This window comes from Oryctolagus cuniculus, chromosome 16 (assembly GCF_964237555.1).
Source record: "Oryctolagus cuniculus chromosome 16, mOryCun1.1, whole genome shotgun sequence".
Taxonomy (NCBI): Eukaryota; Metazoa; Chordata; class Mammalia; order Lagomorpha; family Leporidae; genus Oryctolagus; species Oryctolagus cuniculus.
Window position 1 is genome coordinate 61,710,244 of NC_091447.1, and position 25,187 is coordinate 61,735,430.

Consider the following 25,187-nt stretch of genomic DNA (forward strand, 5'->3'; position numbering starts at 1 on the left):
TTTTTTTTTGAAAGATTGATTTATTTGAAAAACAGAGTTACACACACACACACATGCACACACACATGCACACGTACACAAAATCTTTCATCTGCTGGTTCACTCCCCAAATGGCTGCAATGACCAGTGCTGGGCCAGGCTGAAGCCAATAGATTCTTCTGGGTCTCCCACATGAGTGCAGCAGTCCAAGCACTTGGGTCATCTTCTGCTGCTTTCCCTGGTGCATTATCAGGGAGCTGGATCAGAAGTGGAGCAACTGGGATACAAACAAGTGCTCATATGGGATGGTGGCATCGCAGCCGGTGGCTTTACCCACTGTGCCACAATGCTGACCCCAGACCTCTTTCTCCAACTCTCCCTTTCTCTCTGTAAACCTACCTTTCAAATAAATAAGTACATCTTAAAACAATTAATCTGTTTATCGCATGGTGTGTCCAAATTTACACTTATGTATAAAGTTCAATGTATGATTTTACTTTTAAGTGTCACACAATAAAACTGAATTATTTTGTGTTCAGCTCAATGAATTTTTAGCACATGTAACCACATCATAATCAGTTTTTTATGCTTTATTTATTTGAGAGGGAGAGGGAGAGGGAGAGGGAGAGGGAGAGAGAGAGAGAGTGAGAGAGAGAGAGATACGGAGGTCTCCTGTCGCTCCCCCTCTTCATGGAGGAACGACACAGGACCCTGTGCTGTTCTTTTGTCTGCTCGGCCCTTCCCGGGTTTGCTGCTGGTTCTTCCCGGGTTGGCTACCGACCCTTCCACCTCCGTGGAAGGGCGGTTCCCCCTGCCACTTTCCCCACTTCCGCGGGGGAGCGGCACACCGCCGGCCGGCTCTCTCGGGGGCTGCTCAGGTGTTCCTTCAGATAGATGTTCCTGGTGCATGTTGTCTCTCTCCTCCTTTATAGTCCTCTTCCACCAATCCCAACTCTGCTACCCACACGCCGAGTACGCTGCTCTCCTCCAATCAGGAGCAGGATCAGCTCCTGTAGGTCATCACTCAAGTTGGCGAGAGGCAGCTGCGTAGAAGTTGTTACTCCCTTCTCAGCGCCATATTGTGGGAGAGCAGATGCATAGAATAAGTCTTAATTCCAGTAACAGTCTAGTCCAAGTTGCTCCCCACAGTCTCCCATCTGCTGGTTCACTCCTCAATTGGCCACAACAGCCAGGACTGGATCAAGCTGAAGCTGGCAGCCAGCAACTCAATTGGGGTGTCCAACCTGGGTGGCAGTGCTTGAGCCATCACCTGCTGCCCTCCAGGGTCTGCATTAGGGCAGGAGAGTCGGCACCTAGACCCAGGCACTGCGAGGTGGGACTGCAGGTGTCCCCAGGGATGCCTTAACCATTGCAGCAAACATCTGCCCGTTCTTCTCCACGTTTAAGTGTCTAGTCCATCAGTCTTCAAGGCACTTGAAATGTTACTCAGCAGTCACCACGGGGCATTGCCAGAACTCTCTTCTGGCAAAACGGAAACCCTGTGTGCATTAAACAAGGACACCGCCCCCCCCCCCCCCCAACAACCAAGATACTCGTTACTTTTCAATATTTCTGTTAGAGTACATTAAAAAAACACCTAGATGATCAGAAAAGAGCTGTCTTTGGACCTCACTTCTTTTTCTTTAAAGACTTACTTATTTATTTTGCGAGAGAGAGAGAGAGAGAGAGAGAGAGAATTTTCTGGTCGCTGACTCACTCCCCAAATGACTGCAACAACCAGGGCTGGGTCAGGCTGAAGCCAGGAGCCAGGAGCTCCATCGGGGTTTCCCATGTGGGTGGCAGGGGCCCAAGCACTTGAACCATCTGTGCATTAGCAGGGAGCTGGAATGGCGTGGGGACTGGGACCCAGAACCCAGGCACTCCCACGTGGGACACAAGAGTCCCAAGTAGCAGCACCTTACCTGCTGCCCCAGGATGCCTTGATTTCTTGAGCCGGGACTTCTGGGCGGCCTATTTGCAGCCACTGGGTAATTACAGCAGCCCTGGGAAACACTGACAGGTGGACTCTGGCACTTTCTCTCCGTGGCGGCAGGCTGCCCATCGGAGGTCAACTCAAATAGCTTTGTGGCAGTCAGCAGACAAGAGGGTGCGAGAGTTTTGCAAACGGCTGGGTGTTGTTGCCAGGAGATGCAATCTTTGCCAGCTTCCAGGTTGGCTGCAGGCATTGAAACTGCCGACTGCAGAGTGGAGGCAGGCAGCTTCTGCAAGTGTGACGTGTGCTTTGCCCAGCATTTTTACAGGTGGGAAGATGTTATTTATCTGAAAGGGAGAGAGAGAGGGAGAGAGAGAGAGAGAGAGGGAGGGAGGGAGGGAGGGGGAGAGAGGGAGAGAGAGAGAGAGAGAGAGAGAGAGAGAGAGAGAGAGAGAGAGAGAAACATCTCTCATTCACTGGTTCACTCCCCAGATGCATGCAACAGCTAGGGCTGGGCCAGGCTGAAACTAGGAGGTAGAAATTCAAGCTCAGTCTCCCACATGGGTAGCAGGGACCCAGTTACTGAGCCATCATCTGCTGCCTGCCACACTGGAATCCAGCATTCCAACATGGGGCAAAGGTGTCCCAGGTGGGGTCTTTACCATTGTGCCAATGCATGCTTTTGTTTTTTAAGATTTATTTATTTGGAGCTGGTGCTGTGATGGAGTGGGTAAAGCCACTGCTGCGGTGCGGGCATCCTCTATGGGTACCAGTTTGAGTCCTGGCTGCTCCACTTCTGATCCAGCTCTCTGCTAAGGTCTGGGAAAGCAGTGGAAGATGGCCCAAGTGCTTGTGCCCCTGCACCCATGTGGGAGACCCAGAGGAAGCTCCTGGCTCCTGGCTTCGGATTGGCCCAGTTCTGGCTGTTGTGGCCATTTGGGGGGTGAACCAGTGGATGGAAGACCTCTCTCTCTCTCCCTCTCCCTCTCCCTCTCCCCCTTTGCCTCTATAACTCTGCATTTCAAACAAATCAATATATCTTAAAAAAGAAAAAGAATGCTTGAAAAAGTCAGGACTGGGCCAGGCTGAAGCCAGGAGCCAGGAGCTTCCTCTGGGTCTCCCACATGGGTGCAGCGGCCCAAGCACTTGGGTCGCCCTCCACTGCCTTCCCTTGGGTCTTCTAGATGCTTTACGAAGCTGGATTGGAATCAGGGCAGCGAGGACTTGGGAACCAGTTCCCCAGTATGTGACACAAGCATCCCAAGTGGGGGCTTAGCTTGCGGCCCCACAACACCACCTCCTCCCATACTTCTTGTTTTATTAGTGAGGCATTTATTTTGAAGTGTGTTAGAAGCGCATGACTCACGGAGCACACAGTGAGTTGGCGTGGATCGTATTGCTCAGGTTGAAGCCTCAGGACCAGGAGCCAAGATAAATCTCTTTTCGTTTGAAACAACCTTCTCTGCACAATTTTTGTGTTCTTAGCAACAGAGAGCTATGGTGCCCCTGCAGGTGCCCTTGTGCCCACTTCCACGGTAGCATCTGCTTGTCTTTGAGAATTTCTCTGGCCGAATGACCGGGAGAGAGGGAGAGAGAGAGAGAGCAAGAGCGAGCGAGATCTTCCATCCACTGGCCACTCCCCAAATGCCTTCAACACCCGGGTCAGCCAGGCCGAAGTCGGGAGCCTGGAACTCCATCTCCCAAGTGGGTGTCAGAACTGTGATACCGGGTGCTGGTGTCCCAAGCTGTGGCTTAACCTTCTAAGCCCCACCATGTCGGGCCCTGCCTCTTCTTTCTCCCTGGGGAGCCTCAATTAGAGAGGCCCTACCCTGATACATTTAACCCTAACCACTCCCCAAATGCCGCACCTCTAAACACGAGAATCAGATTTAAGTGTCCACCCTCGTTAATAGCTCACGGTGTAGACGAAACTTAAACACGAGTTCTCAGAGGGCACAGGCTACACACCCTGTGGCAGGCATGGGGAGGAAGGCAGAAATCACAGCATCGTTGAGATACTGTCGGTCCACGGGACCCAGGGTGGGGGGCCAAGGCGGAACCCCTTCCACCCTCCGCCTTAGGCCTGCCCCACCCAGGACTCCTCTAACAGGTGCAAAGCCCATGGCATAGTCCTGGCACGGCACAACTGGAATGACAACCACTCTTTCATGATAGAAGTTTGCATTTCATCCTGCTAACACAGGGCCGGGCTGGGGAGCCTGGGGCGGGAGGACCTGGAACGCCCCCCCCCCCCCCAGCAGAGCCTGTTTGGATCCGGTTCAGGAGGGGAACAGGACGCAGAGCGCACAGAAAACTCATGGAGTCTTGCTAAAAACAGCAGCTAAGGGGCAGCCTAACTAAGGCAGAGGGAGAAGGGCCAGCAGAGGTGACAGAATGACGCCCCCCTTAGAGATCCGAGGCCGGGAGCTGGCAGACGCTGGAATTCAGCGCGCGGAGACTCCCACGCAAATCAGCAAAAAAAAAATCCAGAAGGGGGCGTGGCTTCAGGCGAGGGCGTGACCGCGGGCGGGGCTTTTTGGTCGCGAGAGTCAGGGTCGTGGGACTCGGGAGGGCAGGCCTCTGGCGTTCCACGTCCGGATAACAGGAAGGAAGTTACGGCCTGGCTGCTGTGGGAATTCGCGCTCGGAGCCCGGCACCCACGGGCCGGCCATACGCGGCCACGGCAACGCCGAGGAAGTCTTCGCCTGCGAAGACGCTAATAGCAGACGCCTGGGGGCGTGGCCTCTTAGTTTACAAAAAAAAAACCAAAAGTGGGCCTGAAGCTTGAAGCGCGAGCCAATGAAAGGGGAAGGAGGGATGGGTCCTGTGCGCGGGACAGCCAATAGCAATGAGGCTCTTACGGGAGGGGGCGGGGCCGTGGGCGGAGTTCTGCGCACGCACATTGGGCGCTCTACGGAGCGCCGCTGAGCCAAGTAGCTGCAAGGGGCACCGTTGCGCACAGGGGTCACGTGACCCTCGGAAGCCGCCAAAGATCGCTGGAGTCAGCGCTGTTTCCTGTAGGTGAAGGTTACAGGGCCCCGGGATCCGAGCCAGCGTCGGAAGCAGCATCCTGATACGACTTTGACCTCGACCCGTGGCCCGGGGTCGAAGGTCACAGGCTCAGGCTACCGCCGCGCGAGGAAGCGTAGCTCGAGCCGCGAGGACCCTGCCGCTCTCCCGGTGGGAGTGGCCGCGCCCCTCTTGGTGACGTGAACGTGGGGGCGGGCTCACTCCTGGGGGCGGAGATTCGCAGCGAGGGTGGGGTGAGGGGAGGGCCTTTGGGCTTCCCCACCCTCCCCCGGCTCATTGACAAATCGGTAGGTGGGGAACAGAACGCCGGTCTGTGCCTCTGCCGCCGGACCTGTGGTGGGTTAGTCCGGGCAGCGGTGACGTAAGGGGCTGGCGCTGGCGTCCCGGGGGCGTGGCCTCGCCCCGGGCTGGCTCGCGAGGGGCGTAGCCTTGGGGGCGTGGGCACGCGGAAACGCGCTGCAAGGGGCGTGGCCCAGGGGCAGCGCGGGGCGAGACGGGGAAGGATGCGTCGCGCCCGGGTCTTGGCAGTGCCCTTACTCCCTTAGGTGCTTCCTCATGGAGACCCCAGCCTGGAGCTTCGTGCCCCCCTTGCTGCTGCTGGCCTGCGCGACGCTGGTGGCCGCCCTGCTGGGCGCCGCGCACCGCCTGGGGCTCTTCTATCAGCTGCTGCACAAGGTGTGTGTGTGGGGGGCGTGGAGGTAGCTAGGGGGGGCTGCCGGATACGGGGTGGAGGCTCAGCCATGTAGCATGGGAGGAAAAGCCGAGGGACCTGTCGGGAGAGGCTGCCCATTGCAGATCTGCACGCGAGGGTGTGGGTGGGGGGCACTTGGGGGAGGTTACGGGGGTACTGAGACTCCCCCCTCCCGGGGCCCACCCTCCTTCCCCAGGAGCGCTGATCGCTTTCCCAGCGTGGGGAAGACCCTCCCACTATGTTGAAACCCTGCCCCTCAACGCAGAGCAGGTGCGGTGACAGCTTTGCCGCTGTGGCTCCCTGAAGTGTATAATGCATTAGAGGAATTTTTTTCCCCGCCTGTCCGTGGAAAGCCAGTGTTTTAGTTTCTGCCTTCCCGGGAGAGATTGTTTGGGAGGGGCTGGCTGCTCCTCTGTTAAAAAAGACATTTGCCCGGCCCGCAGCCGTGCCTCTGCTGAAGTTTTCCTTCCTGACTCTGCTCTGGGCTCCTTCCTCTCCTTAGCAGGGACCAAAGGCCTCTCGGATCTGCAGAGGCGTGGAGGTTTACAGTTAAGGCAAAGTCCTCAAGGGTGTGTGTGTGTGTATGGGGTGCTGGGCAGCAGCCCGGGGCTGGGCTTGGGCCGGCGTCCTCCGCAGATAGGTTCCGTGCCAGGCACGTGGAGCCCAGCTCTGGGAGGGAGGCAGGCTGGCTGGCTGGCTGCCGGGCCCTGTGGGGATGGCCAAGGACAAGCGAGGAGTCACAGCCAGTGGCGCTGTGGCCCCTGCCCTACTCCCCTTGGGCCATGGATGTCTGTGCGGAGGCTCTTGTCTTTCTGATTGAATCACCCGATCTGGAAGTGAGACAGTGTGGCCGCGCCGAGGGGTGAGCTGTCAGGCTTTGGATCTCGTGTGGGTGCTGAGTTGTAAGAGCGTTTATAAGATTGGATGAGATCTCAGATCATGCGTGTGTGCCTGAGAATAAAGTTCCCTTGGTCTCCGACCCTGCTCCTGTCCCCTCTCCCCAGCCGTTCTGGCCCCTCCCTCCACACAGCCGGGTCCCATTCCCTGTGTCCCCAGGTGGACAAGGCCAGCACCCGGCATGGCGGGGAGAACGTGGCGGCTGTGCTGCGGGCCCATGGCGTGCGCTTCCTCTTCACGCTGGTGGGCGGGCACATCTCGCCGCTGCTGGTGGCCTGTGAGAAGCTGGGCATCCGTGTGGTGGACACACGTCACGAGGTCACGGCTGTCTTTGCGGCTGACGCCGTGGCCCGCCTCACGGGTAAGGGTGGGGGCCCATGGCATCGGGGCGGTGTCTTAGTCATTGGGTGGCCATGAGGGGCATGTTTTTTTTTTTTTTGGTGGGGGGGGTGGGAGGTGATGGACACTCCCTGTGTTTTCCAGGCACAGTGGGCGTGGCGGCAGTGACAGCGGGGCCTGGACTCACCAACACGGTGACGGCAGTGAAGAATGCACAGATAGCCCAGTCTCCGGTCCTGCTCCTGGGTGGCGCTGCGGGCACCCTGCTGCAGGTGCCCAGCCAGGAGGGTGGGGGTGGAGCGTGGGCAGGGACGCCCAGAGGGGCCGCTTGGAGAGCTCCCGTGATAACTCTGCCCTCGCCCTGCCCTTGCCTCACCCCTGCCAGAAACGGGGTGCGCTCCAAGCCATTGATCAGCTGTCCCTGTTCCGGCCACTGTGCAAGTTCTCTGCCTCCGTGCGCAGGGTGCGGGACATCGTGCCCACCCTGAGGGCTGCCATAGCCGCTGCCCAGTCGGGCACCCCAGGTAGGTGGGGGTGGGGAGAAGGGGAAGGTGTGCTGGGAGGTGCCGCAGGCTCAGGGGTCCTCCCTGCCCCCCTCCCCTGCCCCCGCAGGCCCCGTGTTTGTGGAGCTGCCCATTGACGTGCTGTATCCGTACTTCATGGTTCAGAAGGAGATGGTGCCAGCCAAGCCACCCAAGGGCCTGGTAGCCTGGGGGGTCTCCTGGTGAGCAGCCCCTCCCCACCTCGCCCTCCTCCGTCCCCTGCCTCCTCCCTGCATGCTTCCCTCCTCCTCTCACCCCTTCCTTGGTTTGCACATGGGCTAAGAGGAGCTAGGTAGCAGGGATGCCAAGGGCCTGAGGCAGGACAAGAGCCTGATGGTTGGGAAAGCAGAGGTGGCTGTGGGGCTGGCAGCAGGTGAGCAGAGAGGACAGGAGCAGATGTGGGCTGGGCTCAGAGCACTCCTCCCCCTCTTCTTCTGCCTCTCCTCCTCCTCTTCCTCCTCCTCTCCTTCCCTTCATTGTCCCCCTTGCTCCTCCTTCCCTTCTCTCCTTGTCTAGCTCTTTTTTTTTTAAATATTTATTTTATTTATTTGAAGGACAGAGTTACAGAGAGAGAGAGGCAGAGACAGAAACAGAGAGAGAGAGAGAGAGAGATCTTCCATCCACTGGTTCACTCCCCAAATGACTGCAACGGCCAGAGCTGAGCTGATGTGAAGCCAGGAGCCAGGAGCTTCTTCCTGGTCTCCCACGTAGGTGCAGGGGCCCAAGGACTTGGACCATCTTCCACTGCTTTCCCAGGCGCATTAGCAGGGAGCTGGATCAGAGTGGAGCAGCTGGGACTTGAACCGGTGCCCATATGGGATGCCGGTGCTGCAGGTGGAGACTTAGCTCACTACACCACAGCACCAGCCCCTCTGCCTTTTTTTTTTTTTTTTTGACAGGCAGAGTGGACAGTGAGAGAGAGAGACAGGGAGAAAGGTCTTCCTTTACCGTTGGTTCACCCTCCAATGGCCGCTGCGGCCGGTGCGCTGCGGCTGGTGCACTGCGGCCGGCGCACCGTGCTGATCCGAAGCCAGGAGCCAGGTGCTTCTCCTGGTCTCCCGTGGGGTGCAGGGCCCAAGCACTTGGGCCATCCTCCACTGCCTTCCTGGGCCACAGCAGAGAGCTGGACTGGAACAGGAGCAACCGGGACAGAATCCGGCACCCCAACTGGGACTAGAACCCGGTGTGCCGGCGCCGCAGGCGGAGGATTATTCTAGTGAGCTGCGGCGCCGGCCTTTTTTTTTTTTTTTTTTTTTGCCTGACTTCTTTCTCTGCATCTCACAGGTACCTAGAGAATCACCTGGCCAACCTCTTTGCGGGGGCCTGGGAGCCACAGCCTGAGGGACCCCTGCCCCTGGACATCCCCCAGGCGTCCCCCCAGCAGGTAAATACCACTTCCATCCCTGGCAGGCAGGGCCCAGTGCACTTGTCTCCCTGAGTGGGCAGGGCCCTGTGCGCCTGTCTCCCTGAGTGGGCAGGGCCCTGTGCACCTGTCTCCCTGATGGGTAGGGCCCTGTGCGCCTGTCTCCCTGAGTGGGCAGGGCCCTGTGCGCCTGTCTCCCTGAGTGGGCAGGGCCCTGTGCACCTCTCTCCCTGAGTGGGCAGGGCCCTGTGCACCTGTCTCCCTGAGCCAGGCTCCTGGATCTCAGGGCCCCAGGGTGACTCTCAGCTCCGGCCCCAGGTTCAGCGCTGCGTGGAGATCTTGAGCCGGGCCAAGAGGCCCCTGCTGGTGCTCGGGAGCCAGGCTCTGCTGCCCCCGACGCCCGCCGACAAGCTCCGGTGAGAAGCAGCCCCAGGCCGGCCCTTCTTAGCCTCTTCCTGGTCCCCAGTCCTCGGGGTGTCCCCTGAGAGAAGGGAAGGGCAGGCCAGGGCTGACCTCTGATCTACCTCACCCCTTAGGGCTGCCGTGGAGACCCTGGGCGTCCCCTGCTTCCTGGGGGGCATGGCCCGGGGGCTGCTGGGCCGCAACCACCCCCTGCACATCCGGCAGAACCGGGGCGCTGCCCTGAAGAAGGCAGATGTGGTCATTCTGGCAGGTGGGCCTCCCAAGGGTCCCCTCCTTCGCTGCTGCGACCCTATCCCTGCTTATAAGGGCCTCTGCTGGCTCACTCCCCAGATGCCTGCAACAGCCAGGGCCGGGCCAGGCTAAAGCCAGGATCCTGGAACTCATTCCCAGTCTCCCACGTGGGTGCAGGGGCCCAGGGACCCGGGCCATCCTTTACTGCTTTCCCAGGCACATTAGCAGGGAGCTGAAACAGAAGAGGAGCAGCAGAGACTTGAACTGGCACCCATACGGGATTCCGGTGCTGTAGACGGTGGCTTTACAAGCTACGCCACAATACTAGGCCACCCCCTCCAAGTTTTTTTTTTTTAAAGATTTATTTATTTATTTTTTAAGATTTTATTTATTTATTTGAGAGGTAGAGTTACCGACAATGAGAGTGAGAAACAGAGAGAAAGGTCTTCCATTCGTTGGCTCACTCCCCAGTGGCCGCAATGGTTGGAGCTGTGCCAATCTGAAGCCAGGAGCCAGGTGCTTCTTCCTAGTCTCCCATGCAGGTGCAGGGGCCCAGGGACTTGGGCCATCTTCTGCTTTCCCAGGCCACAGCAGAGAGGTGGATTGGAAGAGGAGCAGCCGGGACTAGAACCAGTGACCATATGGGATGCCGGCGCTGCAGATGGAGGATTAACCTACTGCGCCACAGCGCCGGCCCCTAAAGATTTTTTTATTTTGAAAGGCAGAGTGACAGAAAAGATGTTCCAGCCACTGGTTCAGTCCCCAAATATTCCCAACGGCCAGGGCTGGACTGAAACCAGGAGCCAGGAGCTCCACCCGAGTCTCCCATGCAGACAGGAAGGGTCCGAGGACTTGGGCGTCCTCCGCTGCCTTCCCACGCACGTTAGCAAGGAGCTTTCTAGGAAGCCGAGCAGCCGGGACTCGAACTGGTGCTTTGATGGGGGCCGCGGGCATCACAGATGGCAGCTTAACCTGCTGTGCCCCGTTGATTTAAAAAAAAATTCCAGCATTAAAAATAAACTTGCTTTTTGGCTAAGATAAGTGTAAAATCAGCTTGCTGTCGAACTCTGTTTTTTCAATGGCCTGTTGGAAATCCCCTGGCGCTTTTCCTGCATTGCTTAGCAATGGTGTCGTGTGTGTATACACATGGACTCACCGGGCAGTTAAACCACCCCACCGTAGACCCCTACATGACCACTGGGCTTGGGTGTGTCTGTCGCCCAGTGAAGATTTGTGCAGTGAGGGACCATGACAACCGTCCCCAAACTCAATGGCTTAAAGTGCATTTATGGTGTCTCGGGACCCTGCTGCAGGTGGCGGGTGGGATCGGTTCTTCGGGCTTTGGCTGGGCTCGGCAGCAGCAGGTGGGTGTCTGTGCTGATGCAGGAAGGGCTCTGAGCTGGGATCACTGGGTGCTCTGCCCTCCCCACCCTCCACTGCTCTCTGTGTGTTTCTCAACTCCCCTCCCCCCCCCCCCCCCCGGGCTGAGCTACTTGGGGGAGGAGGGCTGGGCAAACATGGAGTTAGGGGAGAGAGGTGGGGGTTAGGCCTCTTGAAACCTGTCTCAGGCTCGGGTCGTGTCACTTCTACCATGTTGGCCAAAGCCAGTCTAGGGCTGGTGTTGTAGCGTAGCGGGTAAAGCTACCGCCTGTAGTGCCCGCTTCCTATATGGGTGCTGATTCGAGTCCTGGCTGCTCCACTTCTGATCCAGCTCCCTGCTAGTGTGCCTGGGGAGAGGCAACGGAAGAGATGACCCAAGTGCTCGGGCCCCTGCACCTGCATGGGAGACCCGGATGGAGCTCCTGAATCCTGGCTTTGGCCTGGCCCAGACTTAGCTGTTGTGTGTTGTGGCCGTTTGGGGAGTGAACCAGCAGATGAAAGATCTCTGTCTGTCTCATTCTCTCTGTAGTTCCAGCTCTCAAATAAATAAATAAGTCTTAGAAAAATACGGTCATTGTCAAGGCCAGCCCAGCTCAGACGGTGGGGAGGGGGGCTGGGTGCAGGGCGGGGGAGAACCTTGTGCATCTGGGTCACTGTAGTGGGTCACCTTGGCATGTTGGCCCCGCACACCCCACGACCCTGGCCCCCTGTCCACATGGAGTTCTGCCTCCCCCGCCCCCCAGGAATCGTGTGTGACTTCCGCCTGTCCTATGGCCGCGTCCTGAGCCGCAGCAGCAAGATCATTATCGCCAACCGCAACCGGGAGGAGATGCTACTCAACTCCGACATCTTCTGGAAGCCGCGGGAGGCCGTGCAGGGTGAGCGCGCCCCCGGCCCCGCCCTCAGCGCGCAGGCACGTCCTCCTGGTCTCCATCCCTGCCTTCGCTGTGGCTGGGCTTGGGCTTGCCTTGGCTGTCCGGCAGATGGGTGCTTCCGTGGGCACCAAGGGAGGCCTGTGACTGCCGCCTCCTCCTCCATGTCCTTTGCCCCCTGGGGGACAGAGGCCACGCCCCCTTGACCCCTCTGCCATCTGGGCCCTAGGTCTCTGTCTCAGGCGGAGGTGGGAGGGGTGACCAGCCATTCATGGGCTCACTCTGGGCCCGGCTCAGGAACGTGCTTGGGGGATGTGGCTGGTTTGGGGGATGGTGTCTCCTGGGCAGGATTGACATGATCTGGGCTCCGAGGGGGAAGGGGGTAACAGGCGCCCTGGGGTGTGCTTGTGTCCCTGGCTTTTCCCTTCGTCTTAGCTCCCCCTGGGGTTGCCCACCTAGCTGGCTCAGGAGCACCCTCTCCCCCAAACCCTCCCTGCGGCTGCCCCAGCCCGTGTCGAAGCCTCCCCTCTCTTCCTTCCCCTCCAGGAGACGTGGGCTCCTTCGTGCTGAAGCTGGTGGGCGGCCTTCAGGGCCAGACGTGGGCCCCAGACTGGGTGGAGGAGTTGCGGGAAGCTGACCGCCGCAAGGAGCAGGCTTTCCGGTGGGGAGGGGGGTGCTGCGTGGGGTGGGCGGGGAATGGGGTGGGGCCAGGCTGGGATGGGCACTTCCAGGTGGGCAGTGGCCACCGCCGCCGGCCCTCCTCATGTGCCCCGCCCTGTCCCAGGGAGAAGGCAGCGATGGCTGTAGCCCAGCACCTGAACCCTGTGCGGGTGCTGCAGCTGGTGGACGAGGCTCTGCCCGACAACTCCATCCTGGTGGTGGACGGCGGGGACTTTGTGGGCACTGCTGCCCACCTGGTACAGCCCCGGGGCCCCCTGCGCTGGCTGGATCCAGGTAAGGGTCCCCCTCCCCCCCCGGGGGGTGGGGTGGCCTATCGGCACCGCCTGGGCCCCTTCCCACCACCTGCCCTCTCCGTGCGTCCATCCTAGGGGCCTTCGGGACTCTGGGAGTTGGCGCAGGATTTGCACTGGGTGCCAAGCTGTGCCGGCCGGATGCCGAGGTGAGGCCTGGGCTGATCCAGAACCGGGAGAGTTGCTGCTTCCGGGGCCGGGAACCACACTCAGCCATTCCCGGGTGTCTCTCTCCCGTCCCCAGGTGTGGTGCCTGTTTGGGGATGGTGCCTTTGGCTACAGCCTCATTGAGTTTGACACGTTCGTCAGACACAAGGTGACAGACGGGGCTGCTGTGGGAGGGGGCAGGGGTATGTGGGGTGGGTGGTGGGTGGTGCGGCTGAGAGCCTGGGGTCCTGAGATGTTGTTCCTGGGGGGGGGGGCTGAGTGAGGAGGGAGCTGCTGTACCCTGGAGGCTGTGACCTGGCCTTGTCTTCTTCCTGCAGGTCCCAGTGGTGGCCTTGATAGGGAACGACGCAGGCTGGACCCAGATCTCTCGGGAGCAGGTGCCCAGTCTGGGCAGCAACGTGGCCTGTGGCCTGGCTTACACTGGTGAGGGGCCTGGAGTGGGGTCAGGCCAGTGTGCAACAGGCTGGGTCTCCTCCACCATCTGACTTGGTTCCCAGGCCAGTGTGTGAGAGGCTGGGTCTCCTCCACCACCTGACTAGACCCCCAGGCCAGTGTGTTAAAGGCTGGGTTTCTGCCACCATCTGACTAGATCCAGGCCAGTGTGTGATGGGCTGGGTCTCCACCACTGTCTCACTCAGCCTCTTCTTTCAGATTATCACAAGGCAGCCATGGGGCTGGGGGCCCGGGGCTTGCTGCTGTCTCGCGACCACGAGGAGCAGGTGGCCAGCGTGCTCCGTGATGCCCAGGAGCAGTGCCGGGATGGCCACCCAGTGGTGGTCAACATTCTCATTGGGCGGACGGACTTCCGGGACGGCTCCATTGCCGTCTGAGGCCTGCTGGTCAGGATGCCCGGCCCCCTTCCCACCCTGGTCCCTGACCTGCCCACCTGCCCTGGGCCCATCCTGCTGGTCAGGACCTCCAGACCCCTTCCCACCCCTGCACGCTTCTCCCCCCACTCCGCCAGCCGGCGCTGGGCCCATCCCGCGGGTTTTGATCTCAGCCCCCTTCCCACCCCTGCATGCCGCCCCCTACCTGCCTGCCCTGGGCCCATCCCACGGGTCAGGATGCCCGGCCCCCTTCCCACTCCTGTAAGCCACCCCTTGCCTGCCTGCTCTGGGCCCAGGTCAACTCCGAGGGAGGAGGATTCCTGGTGGTCCCTGGAGATGTTTTGCCCCGCCCCCAACCACGCCCTCTCCCCATTCCCCTCTTACAGAGTGGACAAAACCACTTCTTGACCCGCGAGGGGGCCCAAAGGACCAGATTCTGGAACCCGTGCATATCGATTTATTGTCCACAAAGACGGGAGTGAAGGGGAGAAGAGGCAGGAGGGGACCTCGCTTGGCCACCGCGGGGGTGTGGGGTGGGGGGTCCTGGGGTGCTGGGCACCGCAAACCCCAGTTCCCTCCTCTGTGGTCACCTCCAGGCATCGTCCATGCACACGAGTCCTCACACACAGGACACGCAACACGCACGGAAGCAATAAATATTTTCCGTACCAAAAAGTCTTCCCCAGCCTGACGCCTCAGGGGTGGGGAACCCTCCCACAAGGGGAGGGGTTAAGTGCTCCATTATTTGAGGGGAAGGGGAGGGGCAGGGAGGGAGGACAAGGGCCAGACCCTGCTATGTCAGGTTGCTGGTGGGAGGTCAGTCCTGGACGGCGGGAGGGTGTAGGGTCCGATGTTCTCCCATCGGTCCCAGGTTGCCCCTGTGCAGCCAGAGCCCAGGGTAAGGGGCTGCCCCTCCACCCCCTCCCCCCGCGCGCACACACACAACAGCGCCTCGTGATAGTCCTTGTCCTTGGGGTTGGCCAGGGGAGGGACAGACAGTGCAGTGCTCAAAGCTAATACTGATCGGGTTGGCAGCAGCAAGAGGACTGACAAGGGGGTGTCTCGCCATCCCAGGGTGATGCTCACAGTAACTTCGGCGTATCCCCCTCTCCCCCCGGCCCCCCCGCTCCCGGGCCAAGGGGAGCAAGAGAGGCCGGCCTAGCAAAGCGGAAGTGCCTGTGGACACCAGCAAGAAGAGAAGCCCTCGGTGCTCTCGGGAGGAAGCCGCCACAACAGCGAATCCTGACAGGCCCCCTGCCCTAGGCACTGGACCCCAGGAGACGGAATGATTGGCAGCTGGTCCCTTGGCAACTCCCTAGCAACCAGGAGCTCCGCCCAAGCAACAGGTCTGGTCTGCCTCCGTCGTTGCTAAGGGCGCCGCCTTAGCAACCCAGAGCCTGGTCCTTGGTAACGTGGCATCGCCCCGCCCCGTCCTACCGGCTCAGAGGCACACGTTGATCTGCTTGGAGAGCTCCCTCTCCAAGTCCAGGATGAGAGCGTCGAAGTCTTTAAGGTTCAGGTGCGGGTTGAAGGGCGCGTCGAAGTCGTCCTCGAAGTCAGCGGCGCTCCTCGGCTCGCCTGCCTCGTCCTCATCCTCACTGTCGCTGCCTGGCACGTGGTCGTAGTCGGGCCCAGACAGGAAGTCCCGCCCACAAGGCAGGAAGTCCCGCCCGCAAACGCTCCAGTCGCCAGCGTAGCGGTTGCTAGGCGGGCTTTCTGGGCCTCCCCGGCCGCGCGGCCGAGTCACCACTTCGGGACCCGCTAACGGCAGATGCAGCTGTGGCTGCCGCTTGGGCCGCAAGTACGGTGCCACGTCCGGAGCCTCTGGGGGCCGGCGGGGATCTGAAGGGGGAGAGGAAGGGTTTGTGATAGTGTCACTCACGGCAGCAGCAGCCAGACCTTCCGGCGGCTGCTTTCATAACTAGGTGTCTGATTGGCTGTGGAAAGGTGGAGTGGGACCTGGTTGCTGAGGCAACCGGGCCTGTGATTGATCCATCCAGGGGTGGGGCCTCCGGCCACATCAAAGACGGATTGGCCGGATCTGAACTGGTTGCTAAGGCAACCATGTGTTTACCCCTCCCGGCGAGGGGGCGTGGCCTGCCTCTAATCCAAGCCTACGATTGGCTGCCGGGGAAGGGCTGTGCTCTCGCGGCCTGGCTGGGATTGGTGGCGCACGCCTGGGGCGGGCTCACCTGGCCAAGACTGCAGCAGGTAGTGCAGCACCTCGATGTGGCGCTTGAAGTCCACCGCGCTGGCAAGGCCTGGGCCCGAACCGCGGATGCGGGCTCGGGCGGGCGCCTGGCGCGCTGGCAGCAGCACGGGCCCGAAGCACACGGCCAGGTTCTGCGTGGTCATGCGGTTGTGGGCGTGGAAGGACGAGACGAGGCGCAGGTGGTCCAGGAGAAGCGTCAGTGTGGCCTGGGCGAGAGGGTTGGGGGGAGGGAGGCGTGAGGCGGGCAAGGTGGGACCCTTGCTGCACCTGCGGGAGACTACACCTGCTCGGCTCCAGGTGTCATAGGTGGGAGGTGGCTGAACTACTAAGGCTGGTTATCTGCGAGGTATTATAATCCCATGTTTTTTTTCTGGAGGGGAAGGCAGAGCCCTGCCTTGAACCCAATCCTGTGTGTGTGCATGTGTGCGGGTGTCTCCCACCAGGCCTGACTCACCCTTTCCACTTCGGGCAGGCAGCCGAGGAGCTGCCGGGTGCCTTCGGGGCCCGGAGGAGCTCTGTTTGGGGTTCCCTGGGCCATGGCTTCCAGCACCACCTGGTACAGGGGCTGGGTGATGAGCGGGGTGGGCAGCTCCCGGAGGTAATCCTTAAGGATGCCTGCGGAGACAAGGCCCCCACTGCGGTCAGAGCTGCCCGGGCCCTGGCAGGGGGAGGGGGTGGGGTGGGGGAGGGGTAAGGAGGGGAGGGCAGCAGGGTGAGGTTCCAGCGGGGGAGGGGTTGCCGTGCTGACCAGTGATGACATTGATATCAGGGTACAGGTCCTCAGAGAGGCAGACAGCGGCACTGTCCCGCTCAAAGGCGTCGCGAAGCTCCTTTTTGACTGCAGCCGAGCCGCACAGCCGGTACAGGCCCACTACCTGGGGGGCGGGGATGGACAGTGTGGGTGGGGGCGCTACAGGCTGATCAGGGCCCTCTGGTGGTGGGGCTGGAGGTCTATGCTGGGCACTCACCCGCAGCCCCCGGCGCTCGATCTGCCCCACACACTTCTGGATGATCAGGGGTACTTGGCCGGGGGGCCGCTCCCGCTGCACGAGCAGGGGCAGGGGCAGGCCAAAGACACGGGGCTCAGCCGTGGCCGCCGGTGGCGCCTCCTGCTGCTCGGACAGGGTCAGCTTGGCGTACAGCAGTCCCTGGGGCTCCAGGCGCACGGCCAGCTGCTGGGCCTGGGAGCCTGAGAGGACATAGGGTGGCGATGGGGCTCCTTGCTGTCTCCCAGCCACGCCCCTTCGTCTAGAGGGGGTCTTGTGCCCCGCCCCTCCCCCAGAGGCGGGGCCTGGCATCCCTACCTCGGAAAACGGTGGGCAGCAGCACAGTGCCCTGGGCACAGGGCCGGTGGCGCCTCACACCCGGGTCCCATGCCAGCACCAGGGCCCGCAGGAGCCGGGCGGCCTCGAGCTCCAGGTGGAAGGTGTGATCCAGCTGCAGGAAATCAGGGCCCCCTCGAAGGGGCCCGGTTCGGGCCCGGGCCACGCCGTCCACTTGCAGCAGGCAGCACAGGTCCCTGGGGGTGGCGCCGGGTGCCGGCCGCAGCCCCCCGAGCCCGTACAGGTGCAGACTGAGACGACCCCAGAGTGCAGCCGGGGGCGCCCGGGCGGCAGGGCCCACCTCGTAGGGCCGGAAGGCCGTGGGCGACGGGGGTCCTCCTGCTGGGCGCTCGGGTGAGTCCCCGTCGCTGAGGTAACCGGCCCTGGGGCCGCGAGCGGCCCCAGCCCCGGCCGCCCGTCCCCCGGGACCCCCGACGCTGCTGTCCAGGTGGTACCGGCTGATGACGGAGCCCGCGGGGGCGCTCCTGTCTCGCTCGCGGCTGACGCGGGTACTCCTGAGGCTGAGCCGCCGCCGCAGCTCCGGGAGCTTCTTCATCTTCATGGACAGGCGCCTGGCCGGGCCGGGGGACTTTGCTGTGCGGGATGCCTTGGTGGGCGGGCTGGCGGGGGCCGCACCTGTGGGGTTAGGGCACGCAGGCTCAGGGATTGGGGCTCTGGTGCTCACCTGGTGGGCTCACCTGGCGGATGCTGGTGGTTCTGGGTGACAGGTTCGCTCTTACCTTGTGCGGTCAGGCCATCGGGCTCAGCTGGGCTGGGCTGTGGACTCGAGGCCTCCGCAGCTGGGGGTCTGGGGTCTTCCTCAGGGATGGGGTTGTACCAGATCTCGCCGGCGGGCTCCCCGCCGCCGCTGCTACCACAGCCGCTGCTGCCAGGCGCCCGGGGCCCTGCAGCGGCCTCTTCGGGCGGCTTGGCCCCGCCCAGCACCCATCGCCGGCTGCTGGGCTCAAGGCTTTGCAGGTAGGCGCCGCGCCCTGGGCTCCTCGATGCCTCCGGGCTGGGGGGACCCGCCGCCACTGCCGCCGTCACAGCGGCTGTCGCCGCAGCCTGGGGTCCCTCGGGGGCCTGGGGCTCAGGCTCTGGAGGGCCAGGCTCGGGGCGCTGGGGTGGGCGGCCTGGTGGAGGGCGAGGGGAGTGAGACCCAGCTCCCCAGCCCCCCCTCCCCTCCCCGTGCCAGAGCAGCCTCCAGTCTGGGGCCATCTGCCCGGCCCCCTCCCCATGGTAGACCCAGCCCTGGGGGCCCTGCTGTTATGTTTGGAACTGAGAGAGAGAGAGAGAGAGAGAGAGAGAGAGAGATCTCCATGGTTAACTTAACAGCCCGCACCCTGCAGTATTAGGGGTCCTCGGCAGGTTCCCCCCATGTTTCCCTCACTCTCCTGAACCCTGGCACGAGCCCCCCCCTTCATCCGGTGACTCTGGGCAAGTAGTTTTCCTCTCTCCTCAGGGGCTCCGTGTCTCTCCCATAAAACGGGGGTCCCTCCCTTCCCTGATCTCAGCCATTGGAGACACACGGAGCAGGCCTGAGTGACAGTCATCAGCAGACCTGGGGGTCTCGTCCTCCTCCTCGCAGCCCCCCCCATCAGTGTGTTGAGCCTGCCCCCAGCCCCCTCCCCCTGTGACATCACAGGCCGTATCCCTGTGTGGGCACCTAATCCTCTCTCCTGGCCCTTCTGGGAAACCTTGGGCATCTTTGGTAACTGGGAGTGGGGGGTGGGGTGGGGGAAGAGGCTCTTCCTCCTTTAACTCATTCCCTCCGGGAAACCCCTGCCCAGTCCTGTTTCTCCAAGGTCTGGTCTTGCCAGTCTGCTGAAGCTACCCCCCTTCCTCTTCCTCCTCTTCTTCTTCCTCTGGTCACCTCCCTCAAGGTTCTTTCTGGTTGGGTGGGGTGGGGTCTCTCTTAGCAACAGCACACTCCCAAGAGCTGCTCTCCTGTGAAGTCAACTTTACCTGACCCCTGAGCAAATGGGCCAACTGCTGTGTGCCTCAGTTTCCCCGTTTGTTTCACGAGGACAGTATCCTGGGAGCTGCCCCCCCCCCCAGCTTCCTGCAGTCCCCCACCCCATCCCCTCCGCCTGCCTCCCTCGCAACCCCCCTCCCCGGGGCCTCCCAGTCCGTTCGTTGTGGCCCCGTTTCCTGTCGGGGCTAGGCCCCCCTCCCGGGCCTCCCTGGAGCCTGCAGCGCTGGCACCCCATGGGGCCAAGACGCACATAACGGTCCGCAGCCCCTCTCAGGGACCCCTGCCCGACCCAGGGCTCCAGGCTCCCCGGCCCGCAGCAGGGGGCGGAGTGGGGGGGAGCTGCCCCGCATTCTCCCCACCCCAGAGCCGTCCCTCCTCGGGGCGCCGAGGACCCTCACCCCACCATCCCAGGCCGCGCAGGGCCCGGCGGTCCCCGATCCTTTCTCCCCATGCCCTCCCGCTCTCCTCCTGCCCCGCCCCAGCCTCACCGCGCTCCTTCGCGTCGGACTTTTTCCGGGGAAGTTTCTCCCGGCCCCGCAGGCGGGAGAAGGTTTTCCTGAGCAGCGGCTCGGCCATGCTGGGCCCGGCCGGGCCAGTGCGCGCCCCCGCACCGCCCCCCCTCCCCACCCCGGCCCCGGCAGTGGCCGCGCCGTCCCCCGCCCGCCCCGAGCGCGCGCGCCCCGCGCGCCGGCAGGAAGCGCATTCCGGGAATGCTTGTCCCAAACTTTTTTTTTTTATTCCTCCCCTCCCCGCGGCCCGAGCGGGCGCTGCTGGGATATGTAGTCGTCCAGGGCTGTCCCGAGGGGCCAGTGGGCTCCGCGGGATCGCTGCGTCGGCCTGGCTGGGATCTCTGCCTCTTCTTAACGCGGGGGACCCTCCGCTCTCCCCCCAAAAAGGGATCCGCCTCTGAGCGCCTCTTTTGCTTCTCTCTCCGCCTTGCGCTCATCCCTGGTACAAGCCACAGGCCTCTGTGCTATCCACCTTCTCAAGTTTCTCACCTCTCCAGACGGAGTGGGGTGTAGAGCCGCCCCTTTCCGATGCTCGCGGTTGATGGAGGCCAGGGCGGGTCAGGAACTTGGCCAGGGCAGAGCTGGCATTGCGGAAGGGTCTGGGAGCTGATGGCAGCTGTGGCCTGCGACCCCCGGCTGGGGCCCGTCCACTTGCTCTGGGCTTCCTCCCAGCTTGGCAGCCTGGCTGCGGGCGCTGGGATTTCTTGGACCACACCCCACCCATCCACACGTACGCACACACACATACACACACTCCAGGGAATCCCAAAGTGAACAAGAAAGAAGCAGTCTTATCTTTTCTGAGCCAGCCAGACTGTCACACTGTGCCAGACCCTAGGAGAAGAGGATGTATGTAGATGCCACTTGTCATATGTCAAGGTGGCCATGAACAAGTGGGCATAGGATGGGGAAAATGGTGTGGTTGGTCATCTCGGGACATATAACCGGCCACACCCCTCCACCCTCTCATTCTCCATAGAGTGCCCAGAGTGGACTCAAAATGCAAATGCCATCAGAGCAAAGCCCGCCAAACAGCTGTACCCAGGTTTGCCCTCTCCCTGCTTAGAATAAAATCCAAACACCCACCGACACGCCTGGCCTCATCCCTCTCGCTGTTGCCTTCACTCACTGTGGTTTCCGTCTTGGTCCTCCTGCAAACTGTCCCCGCCCCAGTTCCTTCTGCCCCAGGGAGTCCTGGTTCTCCTCCCATCCTTAAGGTCCATTGGCACCTCCTTGGGAGACTGTCCTTGGCCGCCCTCTACTGTCCAGTCATCAGCACGTGACTGTCTTTCCTTTCAACGCTTGCCACATCTTGACCTTAGTAGGTCTCGTGATTCTGGGTTATCTACCTCCTTGTCTAGACCGGAGCTCCACCAGGTCATGCTTGCCTATCTTGTCCGCTGCTGAAGGTTCAGATAGGAGATGAGATGTCAGGTTACAAAGGCCTGGACAGAGGAAGTGGCCAAGAGATACAGATGGAAGAGACTGAGTGTATTTGTCTACCATACACGGAGTTGGTTGCACTCCTTGGGTATGCAGACTTTCTGAGGATTTTGGTCATTATTTCATGTCATGTATGTTTGGCAAACACTCTTCTCTCCTTGTGGGACTCCCATTATGCACACATGGGCACACTTGGTGGTGTCCTACACATCTCTCAAGTCTGTTCATGCTTCTTCAGTGTGTGTGTGTTTGAGAGGAGCTGGTCCAGAGAAGCATGGACTGCACCCTCCTTCCCCTCTGATCCCTGCCTTGGTTCCTTTGAAGCATCGTCTGACAATGGGAGAGGTGTGGGGGAAAGAGCCTGCCTTTTGAGTACCTGTTCTGTAGGACTCCAGGACTTTCTCCCCTTGGGGTACCTCGGAGCCTCAGAGGAATGGGGAGGCTGACATGGGGGTGAATGCAGCCCTTGGTTCCACCCATGAGAAAGGATTAAAACAAATTTACCATGTGTCTCATAAGTATTTATCACTGTGATGTGTTTATAAACCTTTTGGGCAACTTTGCTGTAGCTTTCCCTGTTGCATTTATTCACCCACAAATTAGCTTGTTCAATTTATGGTTAGCTAAAATTCTTGTTCACAAATCAGTTCTTGATAAATGGTAATGAATATGGTGAAATGATGGTGAATACTAAGTTTTGCACTTCATAAGTGTGTACTTATTTTGGATTCTGCTAGTTGATGCACACATGTGGAAGCCTGTGTGTATGTGTGTGTGTGTGCAATTGTCCTTCTGTATCCATGGGGTATTGGTCTCAGGACCCCTGAGGATCCCAAAACCCACAGATGCTCAGGTCCATGCTATAAAATGGCACAGAACCTTGCTTAGAATCTTGCACAGAACATGAATAGAGCTTTGCATAGCAACTCTTGCATAGAACCTTAGTATGGAACCTAAGCATGAAACCTAATCTAGAACCTAAGCATGGAACTTCAACAAGAACTTAACCATGGAATCTAGCATAGGAGTTAACCATAGAATCTAACATAGAACCTAGCCTAGAACCTCCTAAGCATGGAATCTCACATAGAACCTAGCCTAGAACCTTATGCATAGAAACCGAACCATGGAACCTAGCACAGAAGCCAAGCACAGCACCTAGCCTAGAACTTAAGCATAGGGGCCGGTGCCATGGCTCACTTGGTTAGTCCTCCACCTGCGGTGCCGGCATCCCATACGAGCGCCGGCTTCTAGTCTCGGTTGCTCCTCTTCCAGTCCAGCTCTCTGCTGTGGTCCAGGAGGGCAGTGGAGGATGGCCCAAGTTCTTGGGCCCCTGCACCTGCATGGGAGGCCAGAACGAAGCACCTAGCTCCTGGCTTCGGATCAGCACAGTGCCTGCTGTAGTGGTCATTTGTGGAGTGAACCAACAGAAGGAAGATCTTTCTGTCTCTCTCACTGTCTAACTCTATCTGTCAAAAAACAAACAAACAAAAAAAAAAAACAAAAAACCCAAAACTTAAGCATGGATCCTAACCTAGAAGCTAAGCATAGAATTTAACATAGAACTTAGAATAGAAACTGGTCTAGGCCTCAAGCTTGGAACCTAGTCTAGAATCTAGCCTAGAACCTAAGCATAGAACTTTGCCTAGAACCTAAACATAAAATCTAGCCTAGAACCTAAGCATGGAACCAAAACATGAAACCCAGAGTAGAACCTCAACACAGAGCTTAACCATGAAACCTAGCATAGTAGTTAACCATAAAATCCAGCCTAGAACTTAACCATGAAACCTAGCGTAGAATCTAAGCATGGAACACAGCCTAGAACCTCAACATGGAACCTAACCATAGAACATACCATAGGCGTTAACCATAGAAATTAGCATAGAAACTAGCTTAGAACCCAATTTGAAACCTAGCATAGAACCTACATAGACTCTAAGTGTGGAACCAGCCTAGAAGCTATGTACATTGTTTTTTTTTTTTTTTAAGATTTATGTATTTATTTGAAAAGCAGAGTTACAGAGGCAAAAAGAGAGAGAGAGAGAGAGAGAGAGAGAGAGAGATCTTCCATCTGCTTGTTCATTTCCCAAATGGCTGCAATGGCCAGAACTGGGCTGATCTGAATCCAGGAGCTTCTTCTGGGTCCCCCACATGGGTACAAGGGCCCAAGCACTTGGGCCATCTTCTATTGCTTTCCCAGGCCACAGCAGAGAGCTGGATCAGAAGCAGAGCAGCCAGGTCTTGAACCAGTGCCCATATGGGATGCTGGCACAGTAGGCAATGGCTTTACCCAACATGCCACAGTGCCAGCCCTGTACATCCTTTCATATACTTTAAATCACCTCTTAGCCTGCTTTTGACACATGATACAGGGGCTGGCACTGTGGTAAAGTGGGCTAAGCCTCTGCCTGCAGTGCCGGCATCCCATATGGGCGCCGGTTCATGTCCTGGCTACTTCTCTTCCAATCCAGCTCTCTGCTATGACCTGGGAAAGCAGCATAAGATGGCACAAGATTTTGGGCCCCTGCACCCACGTGGGAAACCTGAAAGAAGCTCCTGGCTCCTGGCTTCAGATTGGCCCAGCTCTGGCTGTTGCAGCTGTTTGGAGAGTGAACAAGCAGATGGAAGACCTCTCTCTCTCTCTCTCTCTCTCTCTCTCTCTCTCTCTCTCTGTCTCTACCTCTCAAATAAATGAATAAAATCTTTTTAAAAAAACCAATACAGTGAAAATTTTAGGTTATCCTCTATCATTTAGGGACTAACTGCAAGGGTTTTCCCTCCACGTTCAGTACAGGTGCAGTCCCCATGTGTTTTCTTTCCCTTTTTTTTTTTTTCCTTTTTTTTGACAGGCAGAGTGGACAGTGAGAGAGAGAGAGACAGAGAGAAAGGTCTTCCTTTTGCCGTTGGTTCACCCTCCAATGGCCGCCGCGGCCGGCGCGCTGTGGCCGGCACACCGCGCTGATCCGATGGCAGGAGCCAGGTGCTTCTCCTGGTCTCCCATGGGGTGCAGGGCCCAAGCACTTGGGCCATCCTCCACTGCACTCCCTGGCCACAGCAGAGAGCTGGCCTGGAAGAGGGGCAACCGGGACAGAATCCGGCGCCCCGACTGGGACTAGAACCTGGTGTGCCGGCGCCGCAAGGCGGAGGATTAGCCTATTGAGCCACGGCGCCGGCCCCCCATGTATTTTCAATCCGTGGCTGGTTGAGTCCACCGATGTGGATCACACAGGTAATAATGGCTGCCTGTTTACTTCCCTCTAAATGTTCTCATTGGCTGTTAGGCCTGTACTTATGGTGCTATTGGAATAACTAGTCCTCTTCCCACCCTGGAAGACAGGAGGACTTGTTAGAGGGACCGGTGCAGGTGGAGCAGGCTGGAACTCTGCCCTTCCGCGGAGGACATGCTGGGAGCTAGCAGATAAATGCCCCAGTCCGCTAGCCCATCCCTGGGGAGGAGGAAAGTGTGTGCTACACACCGCCCCCTGGTGGTCCTCAGCGGAACTGAGCTCCCACAGCTCACAGTGGGAATGAGCTTGGAAGCTCCCTGCGCCGGGGTTGTCGTTCCTAGTTGTCTCCACACCTAGCACCTTCCCAGGTGAGAAGGCGAGGGCCGCGGCCTGTGCAGGCCAGGAGTCCGACCTCCAGGGAGCCGTGGAAGAGGTGGCTGTCCAGAGATGAAGACAGTGGTCTCACCAGGTGTTCTCTTACCTGGGGTGGGGGTGGAGGGTGTGGGCAGTCAGCGGTGCTGCATTTCTTGGCTGGGACCCCCTGGTGGACGCCTGGAAGATCCCAGCCAGGCAGCTGTGCGGCTGAAGCAGAGTGCAATGGAGTCCCCGGTGAGCCCCTCCCTCCATTGGCTGTGCCCCCTTTTGTCAACTGAAGGCCTGGTGGGTTCTCCTGCTGGCCAGTCCCTCGCACAGGCCCCAAGACACACTTTTGGGAACCTGCAGACATGCCACAAGTGGCCCTGGTGTTCAGCTTTGCAGGCTGTGAGGTGTCAGAGTAGACAGCGTGGGGTGTGCAAGAGCAAGGGGTGGGGGTGGGACCTGGGCTGGGCCAAGCCAAAGCCAGGAGCCT

At 59.8% G+C, this 25,187-nt stretch overlaps 2 protein-coding genes across 7 annotated transcripts; one reads left to right on the forward strand and one right to left on the reverse strand.

Annotated features, from left to right (window-relative positions):
• Positions 1 to 4,793: 4,793 nt before the first annotated feature.
• Positions 4,794 to 14,321, forward strand: ILVBL (ilvB acetolactate synthase like). Of its 5 annotated transcripts, none has more exons than XM_051837925.2 (17): positions 4,794 to 4,929; positions 5,488 to 5,617; positions 6,690 to 6,891; positions 7,014 to 7,141; positions 7,255 to 7,393; positions 7,482 to 7,593; positions 8,696 to 8,795; positions 9,093 to 9,190; positions 9,311 to 9,447; positions 11,552 to 11,686; positions 12,227 to 12,341; positions 12,465 to 12,634; positions 12,730 to 12,800; positions 12,896 to 12,967; positions 13,137 to 13,242; positions 13,471 to 13,658; positions 14,033 to 14,321. In XM_051837925.2, the coding sequence occupies exons 2-16, from the start codon at positions 5,498 to 5,500 to the stop codon at positions 13,647 to 13,649; spliced, it is 1,884 nt and encodes a 627-aa protein (XP_051693885.2). In that variant the 5' UTR covers positions 4,794 to 4,929; positions 5,488 to 5,497; the 3' UTR covers positions 13,650 to 13,658; positions 14,033 to 14,321. The 5 variants fall into 5 exon arrangements, with proteins under 5 accessions (XP_051693885.2, XP_051693886.2, XP_051693887.2 ...); XM_051837926.2 differs by lacking the exon at positions 4,794 to 4,929 and adding an exon at positions 4,938 to 5,092; XM_051837927.2 differs by lacking the exon at positions 4,794 to 4,929 and adding an exon at positions 5,109 to 5,229.
• Positions 14,088 to 20,766, reverse strand: SYDE1 (synapse defective Rho GTPase homolog 1). Of its 2 annotated transcripts, XM_051837923.2 has the most exons (9): positions 20,751 to 20,766; positions 20,154 to 20,498; positions 17,921 to 18,313; positions 17,163 to 17,816; positions 16,827 to 17,047; positions 16,607 to 16,733; positions 16,313 to 16,473; positions 15,839 to 16,064; positions 14,088 to 15,488 (listed from the first exon to the last, which is right to left on the reverse strand). In XM_051837923.2, exons 2-9 carry the CDS (start codon positions 20,386 to 20,388, stop codon positions 15,088 to 15,090), a joined length of 2,418 nt encoding a protein of 805 aa, XP_051693883.2. In that variant the 5' UTR covers positions 20,389 to 20,498; positions 20,751 to 20,766; the 3' UTR covers positions 14,088 to 15,087. The 2 variants fall into 2 exon arrangements, with proteins under 2 accessions (XP_051693883.2, XP_051693884.2); XM_051837924.2 differs by lacking the exons at positions 20,154 to 20,498; positions 20,751 to 20,766 and adding an exon at positions 19,644 to 19,794.
• Between the last annotated feature and the right edge of the window lie 4,421 nt (positions 20,767 to 25,187).

What these genes read in the sequence shown, in the direction of transcription:
- ILVBL (XM_051837925.2), top strand. Translation starts at nt 5,498, where the DNA reads ATGGAGACCCCAGCCTGGAGCTTCGTGCCCCCCTTGCTGCTGCTGGCC. An exon ending in TGTGCCGGCCGGATGCCGAG is followed by an intron (nt 12,801 to 12,895) that starts GTGAGGCCTGGG and finishes TCCCGTCCCCAG; the next exon opens with GTGTGGTGCCTGTTTGGGGA. An exon ending in CTGTGGCCTGGCTTACACTG is followed by an intron (nt 13,243 to 13,470) that starts GTGAGGGGCCTG and finishes CTCTTCTTTCAG; the next exon opens with ATTATCACAAGGCAGCCATG.
- SYDE1 (XM_051837923.2), bottom strand. Translation starts at nt 20,388, where the DNA reads ATGGGTGGGGTGTGGTCCAAGAAATCCCAGCGCCCGCAGCCAGGCTGC. An exon ending in TCGAGCGCCGGGGGCTGCGG is followed by an intron (nt 16,734 to 16,826) that starts GTGAGTGCCCAG and finishes CCCGCCCCCCAG; the next exon opens with GTAGTGGGCCTGTACCGGCT. An exon ending in TGATATCAATGTCATCACTG is followed by an intron (nt 16,474 to 16,606) that starts GTCAGCACGGCA and finishes TTGTCTCCGCAG; the next exon opens with GCATCCTTAAGGATTACCTC.